Source organism: Humulus lupulus, chromosome 4 (assembly GCF_963169125.1).
Source record: "Humulus lupulus chromosome 4, drHumLupu1.1, whole genome shotgun sequence".
NCBI classification, from domain to species: Eukaryota; Viridiplantae; Streptophyta; class Magnoliopsida; order Rosales; family Cannabaceae; genus Humulus; species Humulus lupulus.
The window spans coordinates 210,415,713-210,434,005 of NC_084796.1; the positions used below are offsets into that span (position 1 = coordinate 210,415,713).

At 37.8% G+C, this 18,293-nt stretch overlaps 1 protein-coding gene across 2 annotated transcripts; it reads right to left on the bottom strand.

Moving 5' to 3' along the window:
• Positions 1–12,465: 12,465 nt before the first annotated feature.
• LOC133831167 (uncharacterized) lies at positions 12,466–17,596 on the bottom strand. Of its 2 annotated transcripts, none has more exons than XM_062261374.1 (13): positions 17,121–17,596; positions 16,468–16,543; positions 16,285–16,374; positions 16,151–16,195; positions 15,807–15,887; positions 15,095–15,191; positions 14,885–14,943; positions 14,598–14,696; positions 14,357–14,496; positions 14,199–14,238; positions 13,870–13,932; positions 13,605–13,798; positions 12,466–13,199 (listed from the first exon to the last, which is right to left on the bottom strand). In XM_062261374.1, exons 1-13 carry the CDS (start codon positions 17,453–17,455, stop codon positions 12,719–12,721), a joined length of 1,800 nt encoding a protein of 599 aa, XP_062117358.1. In that variant the 5' UTR covers positions 17,456–17,596; the 3' UTR covers positions 12,466–12,718. The 2 variants fall into 2 exon arrangements, with proteins under 2 accessions (XP_062117358.1, XP_062117357.1); XM_062261373.1 differs by having other exon boundaries at positions 14,598–14,708; positions 17,121–17,594.
• Positions 17,597–18,293: the final 697 nt, after the last annotated feature.

Below are 18,293 nucleotides of genomic sequence, written 5' to 3' on the forward strand. Positions count from 1 at the left end.
ATTTTTCATTATTTATTTATTCTCTCCTTTTATGTAATTTATTCAAATTAAATTTATGCTTTTCAGGAAATGTGACAAAAAAATCTAAAATGGAAAATAAAGGTGACTAAAATTATATTTTTCAAAGTAGGGTCTCACTAACTTGTGTATAGGAACAACCTTCTTGGTTGCATTTCGAACAATCCCACTTAGTTCAATGTTACAACAACCATAAGGAAATCAATTGCATTTTAATATCACTAAATGTGAGTTTAATGAAAATTGATGTTTCCGTTAGATTTAACAAATTTTTTATTATTTTTAAAAAAATTGTTTTCCGTTAAATTTAATACTTTTTTATTATTTTCTAACATGGTTAGTTTTAAAATTATCTAAATAAGATAATATATTAAAAAATAATAATACAATCATCTAAATAAAGTAAATAAATTGAAAAATAACATAAATAACAAATAAGTCATAATAATTTCTCATCATATATTTTAAAATTTCATATTAGAATATTTAAATTTCTCTATCAATTATGTTTTCAAAACTATAACCGAATAATATTTATGTGCTTGTTACACCCTAATTTCGAAAATAAAATTTATGATATCGAAATGTAGACTCGTAAAATGTAAACTCGAAAATAATAAATAAGGGTTCAGCACTTGTATAAATAATCATGTTTCCTGATCTGTTATCATTGGCGACTGAGCACCAGTTAAGAAGGCTCGAGCTTAGGCATCAAGCTTGAAATGATGAATCTTCTCCAAAGTCTGAGTGTAATTCGAACCTTCATTGCAAGCTTGAGGAGGTTGATCTCCGATGGTTGAGCTTGGTAAAGTCATTGGCTAAGGACGAGGTTAATCAGAATGATCAGCTCGTGATGTGGGTCGATCTCGAAAGTGTGTAAGTTGTATGTTCGAAGTCGGTAATCCAGTTTGAACACGGCTGTTGTTTTAAAATCCCTATTCTACGAGGATTTGTTGTAATCTGATAATAAATCCCAATTATCATGAGATATTATGTAATTAATGCATTTATTTGTATTTATTTTAAATTTGAATTATAACTTTCCGAAATAAAAAGGAAGATATTTTGTTAACCAGTCTATAAATAGATTGAAGAATTTCATTTGTGGATACACACAACTTGGTACCGAGAACACTCTGCTAAATTGCTTTATAAAAGCTCTAAGAGAAGATCACCAGTCAATAACACTGACTCATGAACTAGGCAGACTTTAACTGCTGAACCACGTAAAATTTTGATTGTTCTTCTTTATTTTCTTAATTCTATGTTTAGTGCTCTTCATATTCAAGTTGACAAAAAACAGCGTCAACAGTTTAGTGCTTTCATTGAGAGCATTAAGCAAGTCATTAGATTGTTTAATCAGAAACCTCCTGAATTACCAATGGCCACCACGAACAACCCCAACACTGGTGGGCAACCATTGCCCTAAATACCGGAGGAACAGACACCGTGCACTGAAGATTACCCGCGACAACCTGGGAAGCAGCCCATGGCTGACCAGGGCTCAGAGGAAGAGAGTGCTTCCTCTGATTCCCAGGGACCGCCTGCTCCTAGGCCTAACGAGGATCTCTACTATAATCTAGAGAGATACATTCCTATTGTTGAACTGGAGAATCGCCAACTGCGCTAACAACTGACAGAAGCTACAAGGCGCAATGAAGAGTTGGCCAGACAGGCTGCTGAGGTCCAGGCACCACCCCGAAGGCCAAGAGGACGTCCCTGAGGGAGCACGATCGCCATGAGAGCTAAGTAAGGGGACCAGCAGGCTCAGCCGAGGTCGAGAACAAATATTGTTGATGAACGCCCCAGGAGAAACACTCGAGCTAAGGCAACTAACAATCCGACTGCGAAGCTGTCTACCGGAACAGGGAATAACCGAGCTCCTTCAGCAGCTCGGAACCCTAACCCTGAAGCAGTCAAGAACAACCCGGAACCTGTCCGAGCCAGTTCTGGACCATCCAGACTCAATAATGGGAGGTCACCACCATCACCTATAAGACATCCACCCTCTCCAATAAGACACCCCTCACCAGTCCGAGAGGCACCATGACCAGCTTCTCAAAAGAATCAGGCAGGAGAGCCTGCACCACAAAGGCCATCTCGCAGTGGCAATCGAGATGGGAACCGTCAGGCTAGACCCCAACATAGGAGCGAAAGGGACACTACCCGAGAACACAGAGCTCCTCAACTGTCAAGAAGCCGTGTGTCGAGATCACAAACGGCTGGGGCGAGAAGGCCAGTGGATGATCCATCTCGTAACCACCGAGCCCCTCAGCCGAAGAGAAATGTTAGCTTCTTAAGTGAAAGCTTAGACTACACTCGGTCTGTAAGCGTATATAATATCGATCCTAGTAATACTGGAAAACAGGGCAATCATCCTGACCTTCGGGATCACCTGAACCATAACCGGGGGCAGGCCAACCCACAAACCCTGATTTATGCGACCATTTGAACAGTCGAAAGCAGCCGGCATATGGAAACCAGGATAACCCTATAACGGGACAAGGGGCTGGAGTTTTTATGAACAATAACCAGCTCCCCCAAGTTCAAGCTCAGCCTCCAATGGACCTGGTCCAGGAGAGAATTGACCAGCTCGAAAGGGCATTCAGGCTCCTACAGGATGAAAGGAACGGTGATAAGGCTGAAGACTCAGATGAGGAGCTTGAGCATTTTTCCCCGCATATCTCCAACACTCCATTTCCATAGGGGTTTAGGATACCCCATGTAGTACCATTTGACGGGAACTCAGACCCACACAGTCATCTAAGCACATTCAATATCATCATGCAAGCCAGCAATATTGGTTATGAGCTCCGATGTATGTTGTTCCCAGAAAACTGGTTCAAGAAGTTTAGAAGACATTTGATCTCATCTTAGGATCAACTAGCAAGGGAGTTTAAGAAGCAGTTCAAAGCCATGGTAGGCATCAGGCCCGAAGCCTCGGCTTTAACCAACGTCAGACAACAACAGAGAGAGTCATTAAAGAGTTACCTTACAAAGTTTGATATAGAAGTGGCTCGAGCCCGTAACGTCAACGACAGTGGCCACCTGATGGCTGTAAGAGCTAATATATTACCAGGGAGTCCCCTTTGGGAGGATATGTAAAGAAAACCCATAAGGTCATTAACCGAGTTCAGCAGGAGGGCCCAGAAATTTGTCAATGTAGAAGAGTCGAGGTCAGCATTAAATCTGACCTCTCAGCCCGTAACTACAACAACAAATGTTAACTCAGCCTTGACCTCGACTGCCCCCTCGACGTCAAGACCCTCGGGGATAACCCTTCAAAAAGAAAGAAAAATGAAGGGAATAACCCCGAGGCTGACGGGGGGAAAAAGAAGAAGGGAGACAAATATTTCTCCATTTATAGTGTATACTGAGCTCAATGAGACTCGGGAGAATATATTTCTTGCCAATGAGAACCAGGTCCTATTTAGACGACCTGACCCAATGCAAAATCAAAAGGGAAAGAGGGACTCTAACAAATACTGTAGATTCCAAAGGGACGTCGGACATACCACTGATGAGTGCCGACAACTGAAGGAAGAGATCAAAGGCTTGATCTCGAGGGGATATTTCTAACAGTATGTGAGAAACCGGAATCCCAATCAAGCCTCGACATGACAAAGGGCAGCGACTGCGCAACCTTCCCAACAGAACAACTCCCGAGCACGGTAGGATGATCGACCTCCCCAAATAGATGGGGAGGATGTGGTAACCATCTATGGGGGACCACATCTTGCAGGATCAGGCAGAAACGCCCGAAAGAAATACGTTAACGGCTAAAGACTGGGGACGGTTCTCCCTACGAACCCGAACCACAAGCTCCGAAGCAACAGAGGGTTGAAACTCAACCCATCACGTTTACAGAAGAGGATGCATCACATGTCCATTTCCCTCACAATGACCCCCTGGTCATCACGCTTCAGCTCGCGAACAGGAGGGTACGCAGGGTCCTGATTGACAACGGGAGCTCTATGAACATCCTCTATAAGGCCACTCTAGAAAAGATAGGACTCACGCTTCGAGATTTGAAAGCTTGTGCAACTACGTTGTACAGATTTTTAGGAGAAGGGATTGCCTGTACGGGATCCATTAAACTCCCCATGACCTTGGGAGACTATCCAGTCTCGGTGACCAAGATGATGGAGTTCGTGGTGGTGGATGCACCGTCGGCCTACAACATACTACTCGGGAGACCAGCCCTGATTGGGCTGGGGGCAGTATCGTCTGTGAGGCACTTGGCCATCAAGTTCCCAATATCTAGTGGCATCGGGAAGCTGAAAGGAGACCAACTCGCATGAAGGGAATGCTACATCATTTCCGTGAGAGGGAAAAACCAAACAAGTACTCAGACACTTGTGAGCATTCAGGAGATGGACGAATCTGTCTTCGAGATAGAAGAAGAGATCGGCCCTAGAGTCGAGGAAAGGGCCGATCTCGAACCACTGGAGGAGCTCGAAGAGGTTGAGCTCACTGAGAAAGATACCACGAGGGTGGTAAAAATAGGAAAAAATCTATCTGAAAATGCAAGATAGAAGTTAACTTACTTTTTGAAAGAAAACTAGGACGTATTTGCATGGTCGCACTCGGATATGGTAGGGATTAGTCCAAATGTCATAAGACATGCACTCAACATTGATAAGAGCTTCCCCCGAAGCAGCAAAAACGGAGGCTCCTGGACGATGACAGAAAGAAGGCCCTCATAGAGGAAGTCAAAAGGTTAAAAGCAAATCGGTTTATTCGAGATGCTTTTTATCCCAATTGGATCACCAATCCGATGATGGTCCCAAAACCCAATGGAAAATGGCGAACCTACATCGACTATTCGGATATCAACAAGGTGTGCCCCAAAGACTGATTTCCCTTGCCTCGAATAGACCAGCTCGTAGATTCCACTGCAGGGCACATCATAATGTCATTCATGGATGCTTATTCTGGATATAACCAGATTGTCGTGCATGCACCTGACCAAGAACATACGAGCTTTATAACCGATAATGGATTGTATTGCTACAACGTCATGCCTTTCGGGCTCAAAAATGCTGGAGCCACATACCAAAGGCTGGTAAATAGGATGTTTGCTGAGCAGATAGGGAATAACATGGAAGTTTATGTGGACGATATGTTGGTCAAATCTAAACATAATAATAACCATGTGGATGATCTCACAAAGTGTTGTTGTTGTACTTCGAAAATACAACATGAAACTTAACCCACAAAAATGCTCATTCGGAGTATCTCCGGGTAAGTTCCTTGGATTCATAGTAAATTCTCAGGGTATAGAGGTTAATCCTGACAAGATCAAGGCATTAATAGACATTTATTCACCTCGAAAACATAAATATGTCCAGAGCTTAACTGAATGAATGGCGACCTTAAGTAGATTTATCTTGAAATCTACAGACTGGTGCCTTCCATTATTTAATCTTTTAAGAGGGGACAAAAAGTTTGAGTGGTCGGGTGAGTGTGAACTCGCGTTTCAGAATCTTAAGAAACACCTCGCCGAACCACCGATCTTGTCTAAACCAATCGCAGGAGAAATTTTGTACTTATTTTTCGCCACGACCGAGCACACCATTAGTGTAGAACTGGTACGGGAGGATAAGAAAATAAAAAAACTAGTATACTACGTCAGCAAGAGATTATTGGGAGCAGAATCAAGATACCCATTAATAGAGAAACTGGCTTTGTGCCTGATGCACGCATCTCGAAAGCTCCGACTCTATTTCCAAGCACACCCTATTCATGTGTTAACTGACCAGCCACTGAGGCAGGTTTTATCTAAGCCTGAAGCAACTAGGAAACTGTTAAAATGGGTTGTCGAGCTCGGACAGTTCAAGATTACTTATCACCCAAGAACGACAATCAAAGGACAAGCTTTGGCAGATTTCATTGTCGAATGTACTGGGATTTCCAATGATGAAGTCGTAACCCCAGCCTGTGAGCTGTGGAGACTTTATGTCGATGGATCCTCCAATGAAAATGGATCGAGGACAGGGATCATTCTAATTACCCCAATCAAAAATCGCTTCCACTCGACACTAAGGTTTGGCTTCGAGGTGTCAAACAACAAGGCATTATTAGCAGGACTTCAAATAGCCACCGAGCTCAAGGCAAAAGACATACATTGCTATAGCGACTGACAGTTGGTTGTTAATCAAGTCCTGGGGGAATATCAAGCTCGTGGTATAAGAATGGTCGCTTACCTAGACAAGGTAAAAGCAGCAATCAGAGGGTTTGAGTTCTACGCTATAAAACAAGCCCCCCGAGAGCAAAATTCAAATGCAAACACATTAGCCAAGCTCACCACAACTGACGAAGCTGATACACTTGACGTGGTTCCAGTAGAATTCCTACCGACCCCAAGTATTAGCGAGCCTGATGAAGAAGATGTAAGTATGATCGACTCACAACCCACCTGGATGACCCCAATAATTGACTACCTCGAAATCGGAAGTCTCCCAACAGATCGGAATGAGGCTAGAAAGTTGATGTACCAAATTCTAAGATGCACTATTTTGGAAGGAAAATTTTACAGAAGGGGGTACTCTATGCCATTGCTTCGGTGTGTAACTCTTCCCGAGGCAAAAAAGATTTTGGAAAAAATCCATGAAGTATTTTGCGGAGACCACACTGGCGGGCATAGCTTGTCAAAGAAGGTGATTAGGCAAGGGTACTTCTGGCTTACAGTCAAAGCAGACTCGTTCGAGTACGTAAACCGTTGTGATAAATGTCAACGGTTTGCCTCAATACCACGAGCTCTACCCACCGAGCTCACCATGATAAGCTCCCCATGGCCATTCGCAATATGGGGAATTGACCTCATAGGCTCCTTACCGACTAGAAAAGGTGGAGTAAGGTATGTTGTGATCGCAGTAGATTATTTCACAAAATGGACCGAAGCTGAACCCTTGGCTAATATCGACGGTGATTTATTTACACATTTCTGCGAAAAAAATGGGATAATAAAAAGTTTTTCTTCTGTGGCTCATCCCCAGTCAAACGGTCAGGTCGAAGCAGTCAATAAAATCTTAAAGAGCTCCATGAAGAAAATGTTAGAAGAAGCAAAGGGGAAATGGCCAGAGGAGCTGCCTCGAGTCTTGTGGGCTTATAGAACCACAGCACGAACTTCAACCGGGCATACCCCCTTCTCCCCGGCTTATGGATGCGAGGCCATGTTGCCTATCGAGGTTGAAATCCCAACAATAAGGCACGATGCATACGATCAAGCCTCAAACCAATCCCAACTCGAAGAAAGTTTGGACTTCATCGAAGAAAGACGTGACAAAGCTCAATTGAAAAATGTTGCATACCAGCAACGGGCTACTAGATATTTTAACAAGAAGGTCCGAGATAGAAAATTCGGATTGAGAGACCTGGTGCTAAGGCGCATGTTTTTGGCCACGCGAGACCCGTCTGCTGGGGTGCTTGGACCTCACTGAGAGGGACCCTATCAGATCGAGTCCATTATTCGACCTGGAGTGTATAAACTGGCGAGGTTAAACGGAGAATTGGTTTCGCGAGCTTGGAATGGTGAACATCTATGACCTTATTATCAGTAATATAGGAATGTTGCTTTCATTTTAACCAAGCATGTACTTGATTTTTTATTTTTTATCAATAAAGTACTAAATTTCGTTCAAAAGTTGTATTTTTTATTGTTATACTTTTTTTTTTTGCAAACCCTCAAAATTCAATAATAAGATTGCAATCATAGGATATTAAGGGGATGTAAGTGGTATACAATCATACCATAGGTTCGAAAAAATATAACATATATAAAAAGTAACTTGACTAAAAATGTCTGGATTATTAACTCGACATGAAAAATTAACAAGTGTATGGATCATTAACCAAACACGCGAATTAAAAATGTCTAGATTATTAACCCGACATGGAAAAATTAATAAGTGTATGGATCACGAACCAAACACACGAGCTAAATAATTCTGGAACAAACCAGCAAAACCTAACCGACGGTAAAAAATTTGGAATTCTAGATAAACCAACTGTAAACTAAGTTGACACTAAGGCTGGAAACTTTTGCAAACAAGTTCCGACCTCGCAACCTCAAGGCTGCGAAGTGACTATGAATCGGCAATGGTGTTAGTATTGTCCGTTAAGCTGTGACTCATTAGTCAAGTTCGACAATAGTACTGAGCACTGGTCGTATGGAATTGACAGCCGAAAAGATTAGATCTAGTCAACATAAGCATTGAATGAATCATCATGAGCATTAATGCTTGACCGACCTCAAGTTCGATGAAAACTAAAAGCGCTTGTCTAGTCTAAAGACTAGTTACTTGGAGTCAGGGCCCAAAGGCTCAGGTGACTACAACGTCGCATGGCTATGGGTGTTGAGCCCAAGTTCATGACTCACTCATTAGTCACTTATCTGATTAGGGTGCAGAGCCCAAAGTGTGACTCACTCATCTGATTAGGGCTACAAGCCCTATCATGATTACCAGAATCCTAAAGTGTTAATAACTCATCTGATTAGGGCTACAAGCCCCAACATGATTATCAGAATCATAAAGTGTTATTCACTTATTTTATTAGGGTGCAGAGCCCAAGTGCATGACTTAATTGTCACTTATTTGAGTCACTTATTTTAGATGGACACATTAGTCATCTATTCTCATTATGACTTGATAGTCATCCATATTAAGGGCAGGGCCCATAAGTCATCTATATACAAAGGGCAGGGCCCACAAGTCAGCTATACAAAGGGTAGGGCCCACAATTATTATTTGGACTTATTTGCATGCATGAATAGAGTTATTATCACTAGGCATGTCTATTATGATTTAGTAACATGTTATTACTTGTTCATGAGCATATTGAGTTTTCTTGCTGAGTTTCGACTCACGAATGCTATGTGGTGGAGGTAAAGGCAAGAGAAAGCTGGATCATCCTTGAGTTGGAGAGCTTAGATGATGATGTGTACATATGCGGCTGCTCGATCGTCACGACCGAGGGTTTAATGAGGAATTAAGGTTAAACCCTATTTTGCCGCTTAGGTCGACTGGTTGTAAATATTTTATTGTAATTAACCTTTAAATTATATTTTGGGATCCCAATGTATATAGTAAACGTTTTAGTGAAACGTTGTATCTTAACCAAAAAAATTTAACCCTAAACCGTAATCGCACTTAATTACACAATTATGGCAAAATGACTCGGTTAGTGAGTTTAGCACTGTTTAAAATGCACAATGTAATGGTCCCTTGGTAGTAGGGCATTACAAGTAGTGCTCGGCCTCGAAAAAATCCTCCTTCGAGGTGGGGACTAAGAGAGCTTGGGAAGCGGAAGGACGCATTGAAGAGTCTTCCATTAGGGAGAAGGAAAGTGCTCCAAGTGCAAAGGCGACGGTGACTTTGAGTTTGGGATCTAAAGGGATAGGCCTGATCTCGGGGTTTGGATCAGGATAAGCCACCACTCGAAGTCTCTTCCTCTTTTTCTCTTCGACCTCGTCTATCTAACATCGAAAGTGGTCTCGTATATCTTCTTGCTCACACCTTTCTTTGTACTCACAGATCAGTCGCTAATTTCGGGTAAAAGGTGATTCAGGACTGGGTGTTGATGGATGGTAAAGGATATCAAACTCAGGCCCCCACCAATTCTCAAAGTACTGCGACATCTAACAAGGAAGAAAAATGTGAGGGCCCATCATATAGGAAATCACAAGGAAATTATAATTTTGATAACTCAAGCTCAAAAGCTCAAGATAACAAGATTGCCTCAATCGAGACTGAAGGCTCAAAAGGGCGAGATTAACTCAGATGTCATTTCCGAACTATTGTAAAGTTCAGGCATCAAGGATGCACCCACGCGAGAGTGGGGAGGTTAATACCAGTTTAAAAGAATCCTGGATTTTCAGGGAAAAAGTTAGCAGTTACCCAAAAAGGTGATATTTTTGGGATTCATGCATTTAAAACCCTAAACCAAAAACTCATATTTCTTAAGCTACACGAAACCCCCCATTACCAGAAAAAAAACTCAATTTTTACATGTTTATGCCAGAATATTTTTGGTCTAAAACCGTGATTCTAACTACATCAAAACTACTCGGATCAAAAGCTTGCCTAATATCAAAGTGAAGCCTTAAAAAACTGGTAAAAATCAGTTAAGATATTCTCACAAAACAGAATGAACATGTAAAAAAGAATATATGTCAAAGAAAATGATCAAGAACATGAACTTACACAAAGTTGTTCGTGGGAATGATGAAATTGTTGACTGGAGGAGCAGTGCAGGAAAGCTTTCACGGAGTTGAAAGTACTAGAGTTACTTTGCTTCTTTGGTTTAGAGAACATGCAAAGGAAGAAATAAGGCTCTGGTTTGTTTTTTTCTGTTCTTTGAAAATTAGATTGAAAGTGATGAAGGAGAAGATAGGACATATATATATATATATGTCCCAGTGGGATGTTATAGGTCGAATTGATCTGGGTCTTTGATTTGGGTTGAGAAAAGATCTAACAGATGGGGTTTAGTTATAGCATTGGCGGCAAAAAGGGGATATATGAAAAGACGTTGGCAGATATAAGGAGTACTTAAGTACTCTTGGTGTGCAATCCCCGAGTGACGTGTGTCCATACTCGAGTATGGTAGGTGGCACGTTTTTCGAAATGAGAAGTTCAAAAGTTTCTTTATCATAGAATTCGAACCAATACTTTTGAGGGGGCAAATGTTACACCCTAATTTCGAGAATGGAATTTATGACCTCAAAATGTAGACTCATAAAGTGTAAGCTCCAAAATAGCAAGGGTTCAACACTTGTATAATTATCATGTTTCTTGATTTGTTCTCATTGGCGACTGAGCACCAGTTAAGAAGGCTCGAGCTTAGGCATCAAGCTCAAAATGATGAATCTTCTCTGAAGTCTGAATGCAACTCGAACCTTCATTGCAAGCTCGAGGAGGTTGATCTCTGATGGTTGAGCTTGGTAAAGTTACTGGCCAAGGACGAGGTTAATCAAAATGACGAGCTCGTGATGTGGGTCGATCTCGAAAGTGTATAAGTTGTATGTTCGAGGTCGGTAATCCAGTTTGAACGCAGCTGCTGTTTTAAAATCCCTATTCCTCGAGGATTTGTTGTAATCTAATAATAAATCTCAATTATCATGTGATATTATGTAATTAATGCATTTATTTGTATTTATTTCAAATTTGAATTGTAACTTCCCGAAATAAAAGAAATATATTTTATTAACCAATCTATAAATAGACTGAAGAATTTCATTTGTGAATACGCACAATTTGGTACTAAGACCACTCTGCTAAATTGATTTGTAAAAGCTCTAAGAGAAGATCACTAGTTAGTAACACTGACTCGTGGAATAAGCTGACTTTAACTGTTAAACCATGTAAAATTTTGATTGTTCTTCTTTATTTTCTTAATTCTGTATTTAGTAATTTTCATATTCAAGTTGACAAAAAACAACATCAACACTATTTAATTTCTTTTTCTTTATTTTATTAATTATTCATTAGCATTTAACATATTTTGTTTATCCAAACATATATGTAATAGTGGAGTAAGACATAAATATACATATTTTTATTTTGTCATGTAGTTTTTATGAGAAATTATTTATTTTAATTACTCTAACTATTAATTAAATAATATATATTTATATATAATATTTTGTTGGCTTTAAATTTTTTTAAATTAAATAATTTTAATTTGATCAAATAAAACTTTTAAATTCATAGTTTTAATTTATAATTTTTTAATATTTTATTATATTAAAATTCGTATGTATTTTTTCTAAAAGAAAATTAGAAAAAAAAATATTTTATTTTTAAAACTAGAATGCACTATATCTTTACATATGAAAAGTATGTATCTAAATTGATTTAATTTTTCTAATATGTATATGTCATTCTTTTATAATATAAGTTATTATTTATTTATTTAAAATTTAAGACAATGAAAGAAACATGATAAAAATAAATTAATACATTTTCTAAATAAAACTAAACAAACGTGCATTATTTATACCACTAGTGAATAATTGTAGGTACAACAAGGCTCTACACTCACCAATTGTTGATTTTCCTGATCCAAAGTTTCAAAGGGACAAATTTTACTTTTTCTCCCTTCACACATCCAGCCTCAAAATTGACCTCTTGACCAACTTAAACTTTTCTTTCCCATAATGTAATGGAAAAATTATTAGTGATTTATTACAAGACTATGTACCTGGGTTTGTATTTTTGTGATTAACTAAATATGACATGTGGTATGCAACATCATGAACTCAACCTTGACACTAAAGTTGTGAACCAAACACCTTGTCAATAAGTGGCTAATGATTTAATTTGAGAATTGAAAGATCTACTTACTTTAACCAACCAAAACAGAACAAAAGTGGGACAAAATAATGATTCCAATCAAACCATTAATAACTAATAACCTAGTGACAAATGAAAAGAGAGCAATAAATTGTAAAATAATGATTTTTCAGGACCAGACTGGCAGTAGCATCCGCATGAAAAAGAAATATATCTACATATGTAAAATAATAGTTATGAGGAGCAATAGCACTATTCTAAAGTGATTGGACTCTTATTTTATTATTAAAAAATAAAAAAATAAAAAAACCCAAGTTAAATGTAAAGAGGGCATTCAAGTAAATCTTCAGCTTAAGCAAAGATTTGATGAATGTAAATATGAAAGTTACCTTTCATGATGAGAACTAAGTACTGAAAATTTGCAGTAAATCACCACTCAAACAACCAAGTAAACCATGGCCAAGAGCATTTGTATACTTGACGTCACGAAGAGGATACCTCTCAGAGTTAAGACGCTGATAAACAGAAAAGGAAGGCAACTCTTGCAAGGTAATTTCACAAGCTCCTTCTTCCCTGGATGCAAATGATTTCTTATCTTTGCTGAAGTCTATAATCGCACATTTTGGAAGCCGGATCTGATTCACACTAGCATGGGTGGAAGCCAACTTTTGAAAACAGTTAGTTCCTTCTCTCCTATATTGGATATGGGAACCCATTATTCCTTGTCCAATAACATTGGAAGGAGTTTGTGAAAGCTGAGAGGTAGCCATGTCATTATGCATTTCAACTTTAGGACGATATGAAGCGACAATGTCATCGCTACTAGGACAATATGCAAGCGATATACAGATTCCTTGTCTCTCTGTTTCTGGAATAAAAGTTGGCCTTCATAGAAATTAACTGACTAGTTAGAACAGGCCATAACATAATGAGCATTTTTTTCTTAAAAAAAAACCAAGTTAGATACAGTTAAAGTAACTAAAATTCTCACCATTAGATAGATACATATGGCAGTTGAAGATAATCTACCAAGAAATATATTTTGTATACATGTTTTCCACTAAAACATAAAAAAAATTGAATTACCATTAAGAAAATGTGGCCAATCAATATGAAGAAAATCTCTCTCTCTCTCTCTCTCTCTCTATATATATATATATATATATATATAAATCAACCACAGCAAAAATTTAGTTGAAAACATATAAAAGAATAATATAAAAAAAAATTAATTATACATAGTACCAGCTAAAAATAGAAATAAATAGAGCAAATAGATAAGATACTCACATTTCATCAGCACCTTCAAAGTTCCACTGACACAAGCCAGCAGAAGAAGCAGACAAGACTGATCTAGCACCAGAAGGAAGAGTTGACTTGTGTAAAAGAGAATGTACAGTATGAACTGGGTTGCTGGTCAGTCCCTTGAGGAATTTCACAGGGCCCATAGTTTGGCGCATGTCAAACATTAAAACTGAGCCATTCTGCAATTACAGAAAAATATCAGAATTCATAAGCACAAGTTATCGCAAAAATTAAAGCAGAGGAATCATACCTGTAATCCAGCATACATATAACATGAACTGTTAAGATCCCATGAACAAGTCCAAGCAGCAGCCTGGAAGTACAAATGTCAATATGGAATAGAGCACACTGGACAAGAAAACCTTCAACAACAAGATTTAGGATCAATCAATGATTCCTTTTCAAACTATTTGAATTCCTTAATATGCAAAAAGCAATGGAAGAGACGTGAGAAGGTAAGAAGGTAAGAAGATGGAAGTTGAGGACTTGTGTCCAGGTGATGTGAGCATTGAACATGCGCAAGCACAAAAAAAATACATAAAAAGTTGAAATTAGTAAACTGTATAAATAAAATTTTACCGGTAAATCGTAGGCAAGGATGACATTGTTGCTCTCCGTACTGTAACAAAGGGCTGGATGTAGTCAGTATGAAGATACATGCAATGTACACAAACAAATATTTGTATAGGCAAGGATGAATAAGAAAAAAGAGAACAGCTTTAGGAAGCAAATGTCACCTGAAAAGTGATAATTTCTTCCCTAGTGAAGCTAGGAGTGCAAGACAACTATCCGTTGGGGAAATGCGCAAGTCCTTGATAAAATTTATAGTGAGAGGAAGCAAAATGTCCTCCCTTTCATATGGAGGTATCAAGCTAATCTGCAAAATCATATTTACACAAGCCTGCTAATTATTTCCAAGTACAACGATACACAGGATGCTCAAATCCTAAATCATAGTTGACCAACGAAAAATATTACTTTGGTAAGTATACGTTTTGCACCCATTCCAGATAGATTTCGTGCAATTAACAAGTTTTGGTTAGAAGCATCGAAATCAAATAATTGAGCACCATCCACCTGCAAATCCTTCTGTAAAAATTAAATCATGATATTAATAGTTCCATCATAAACACCCACTAAGGTCCTAGTCCCAATAATTCCTAAATAAATAACGACTCATAAAGTCATGCTATAGGCTATTAATGATAATCCATTTCAAGACATAAAACAGAATATAGCATATCAAGGAGAACCTAACATCAAACCTGTAACATAAAAGGAGGAGAAGATCCTTGTCTGCATAATATTGAATTGGAATTATGCCCTACAAGAAATATTAAAAGAATAATGCAAAATATTAACTTACATCAAAATAATAACACAAGAAAGATCATTGAAGAAAAAATGCAATGATTTTCCAGCCAACATATATATAAAGATAATACAACTTATGTAACCATCTACAAAACTATTACCAGTCACGGATCTTCGTAGAAAGTCTCGACCAGAATTGACTGAACTAGATGGTCCATTTGACAAATCTCCTAAAAACTGCTCCAAATGAGTTGTCCTCTACATAGCCAAAAATTAGATTTCATGGGCAGAGAGAACATGAAAACATCCAAAAAGTGAGAGCAGGAATGCCTTGCATACAATACAACACAAATAAAAATAAGCTCATTATCCCCACTAAAAAAATACATACTAATATCATCTACCAGGCATCCCAATTAGATTAAAAGTGGCATATGAATACTTCACCATACAGATCTCAAAAAGTAGTTTTTTCATTTGGTTGTGACAAAATTCTAGATTTTGTAGTTATCTTCATCTGACTGCAACATATTTTTCCATCATCACCATACAAAGAAGAATGCATTTTGTAGGAATTACCCAAGACAGAGTGGGTTAAATGTGAGCTACTTGAAAGGTCCGTAAATAAGGTTACACATAAATTTTCTCAGTGTATGAATTCTATCCTGGAGCCAAAAAATAGGCAGAAACAATAACTTAAAAATGATTGAAAAGTTGAAATGTGAAACCAAGGGAAGTTTTAAAGCTTGAAAAAAAAAATACAATGTTTGAATCGCAAAAATGAATTAAGATAGCATGACATATTATAGAAAACACAAACTCATTAAACTTTAGTGTATAGATAAACTCTAACGCAGGCCACAACCAAAGTACCTCTGTAAGCTGTTGAACTTTCAAACGCATCACAGACTCCTCCTTTTTCCATTTAGCTTCTTTTTTCCTCCAATCAGCTCTCTGTGCATTAAAAAGTAAAATAATAAAATAAAAAGATGTAGATTTACCAAAGAACCTTGCAGCAACTAATGAAAACTAACTCCTTTCAATATTACACGCTTTTCTCATAAGTATAATAATATAATACGTACAAATCACTCCTTTATAGAATTATATAGGTATGAGAAGATGAGCTATTTTAACAAATCTTAAAGGTCAAATTGCGAGGAACACCAACTCAAATTATAAGAAATCTAATTGATTCTCGTGGAAACAATTCTTACCTCCTTCTCAAGAGAAGAACATTTAGTCTCTAGTAGTCGGATTCTCTACAAAAGGTAAATTCAATCATTTAATATGTATGTATGTAATCATATTAAACGTATCTGAAAGTGCAGGATTAATGAAGTAACATAACCTTTTGTGAATCTTCATCAACAGCAACAAGCCGAGATGCAAAAAGTTTTCTAAGATCCTTCGGGGTGCATTTCTTGTTGCATTGGGGACACTAGAGAGAGAAAAATCAGAGCAATGAGTTCCACAAGAATGAATAAGTTTTCCAGACCTTCAGGGAAACACGGTATGGTTACAAAATCAATACCTTCCCTTGATTTTTACGCATTTGTAGCCATTTCTTTATGCAAGACATACCATATATGTGCCCACAAGGAAGACAACTGTAGTCACCAAACAGAAAAATAAAATTGAAAGATGATAATTTAGTGAATGATTTTCCAACAAATTATTGACAATGTCACATGATGTAATAAGATTAGCACTGCTATTGTTGTTATTCTCTAGCAGCTTTAGTCTATCATTTATAGTTTGCTTATTTGCTTTTATTGTTTGGGAATGTAAAGAGGGCTATATATACCCATAATGGGGGACTTGAATGTTGGATAGTTTGATAATGCAATAGACACACTTCTCAATTCCCCCACAAAACCTTGAACACTGCTCGAACTACCTACATTACTTCTTCTTTTAAAAAACAAAACCAACAAATTTCAACTTTTCCTTGACCGCAGGAGAAATCAAACCCTATATTCTTTCGAAGGCTAGCAACTCTAAAAAATTGCTAAGTAAGTCTCACGAAGAAATGAATCACGACATAGCTATCACTAAGCGATTAACAGTACCAATTCATCCATTGTATCTTTTCAAGTTTAAACTTTTTTTTCCCTTTTTCTCAAGAGTACTCAGATAACAATAGAATGCAAAAAGAAAGAAACTAAATAAATAAATAATGCATACCAGATATGATGATCACCATCATTACACCAAGCTTCCATGCAAATAGGGCAAAATAGACCATCAATTTCACTACGATTCCACTCTTTCTCTTGAGAGCCCTCGCCTAACAAGGCGGCTTCCTCTGCTTCATTATTCGTCTCCTTTTTCTGTAATTCTGCAATATAGGCGACATACTCGCTATCTTCTTCTGTTTCGTCGTCGTCTTCTTCTTCTTCTGTTCCGTCATTGTCCTCTTCCGTTTCGTCGCCTTCTTCAACCAAAATCTGCGGTGGCTCGTTGAGTTCTTCATTGTTCTGATTTTGGGGAAATTGCAGGGAAAGAGAATGGTTCGCCATTGGAGTGGAATGATCTCTCCCTCTCTCTCTCAGCGAAAACTTAGAGAGAAGTACCAAGGCAGCAAAACCCACCCCCGGAAAAAAGCGCGCAATTTTTTAATTTAATTTACTTAAAAAATTTGTGATGACAAATGAAGTAACCAAATAGATTTTAATAGGTAAATTTCAGGATAATATGCATAATAATATCATTAATTTAAAAAAATTGTCTCCAGAATTTATTATTAAAAATATGATCTTTTGTTAATTTGTACACAATTACCTGTCTCATTATGAACATTTTCTCTATCTCTCTCAAAATATCTCTCAAGCTCTCTCCGCCCATTTTGGTTTCTCTACCACAATAGCACCACCACCACCTCCCTAAAGCAGCAAAATACCACTTTAACACCACTACCACCACCTCCCTACAATGGCAGAATATCACTTTAATGCCACCACCATCCTTAATATCATTATCGCCGTTGTCGTCGTTACCTCCCATCACAATTGAAGAATCCCACCAATTACTAATCTAGTTCATTTTTATTTTTATGTATTAATGATTCAAAATCAAAACCAAATACCATGATTTTATGTTTCACATATTCTAATCTTGTAGATCTCAACAAAATATCAAAATTTTAAAAAAATCATCTGAAACGGACATTTGAGTGAAAAGATACGAACTTTAAAAGTTTTCGTTAAATTTCAACGCAGAGCATCGATTTTGCATCGCAAAAGTATCATTTTGGCCAAAAAATCAAGTTTTCATGATTGCATCGAAACAACATCAAATTTGCATTGAAAAAACATCGTTTTGGCAAAAAAAAATTCAATTTTTCATGATTGCATCGCA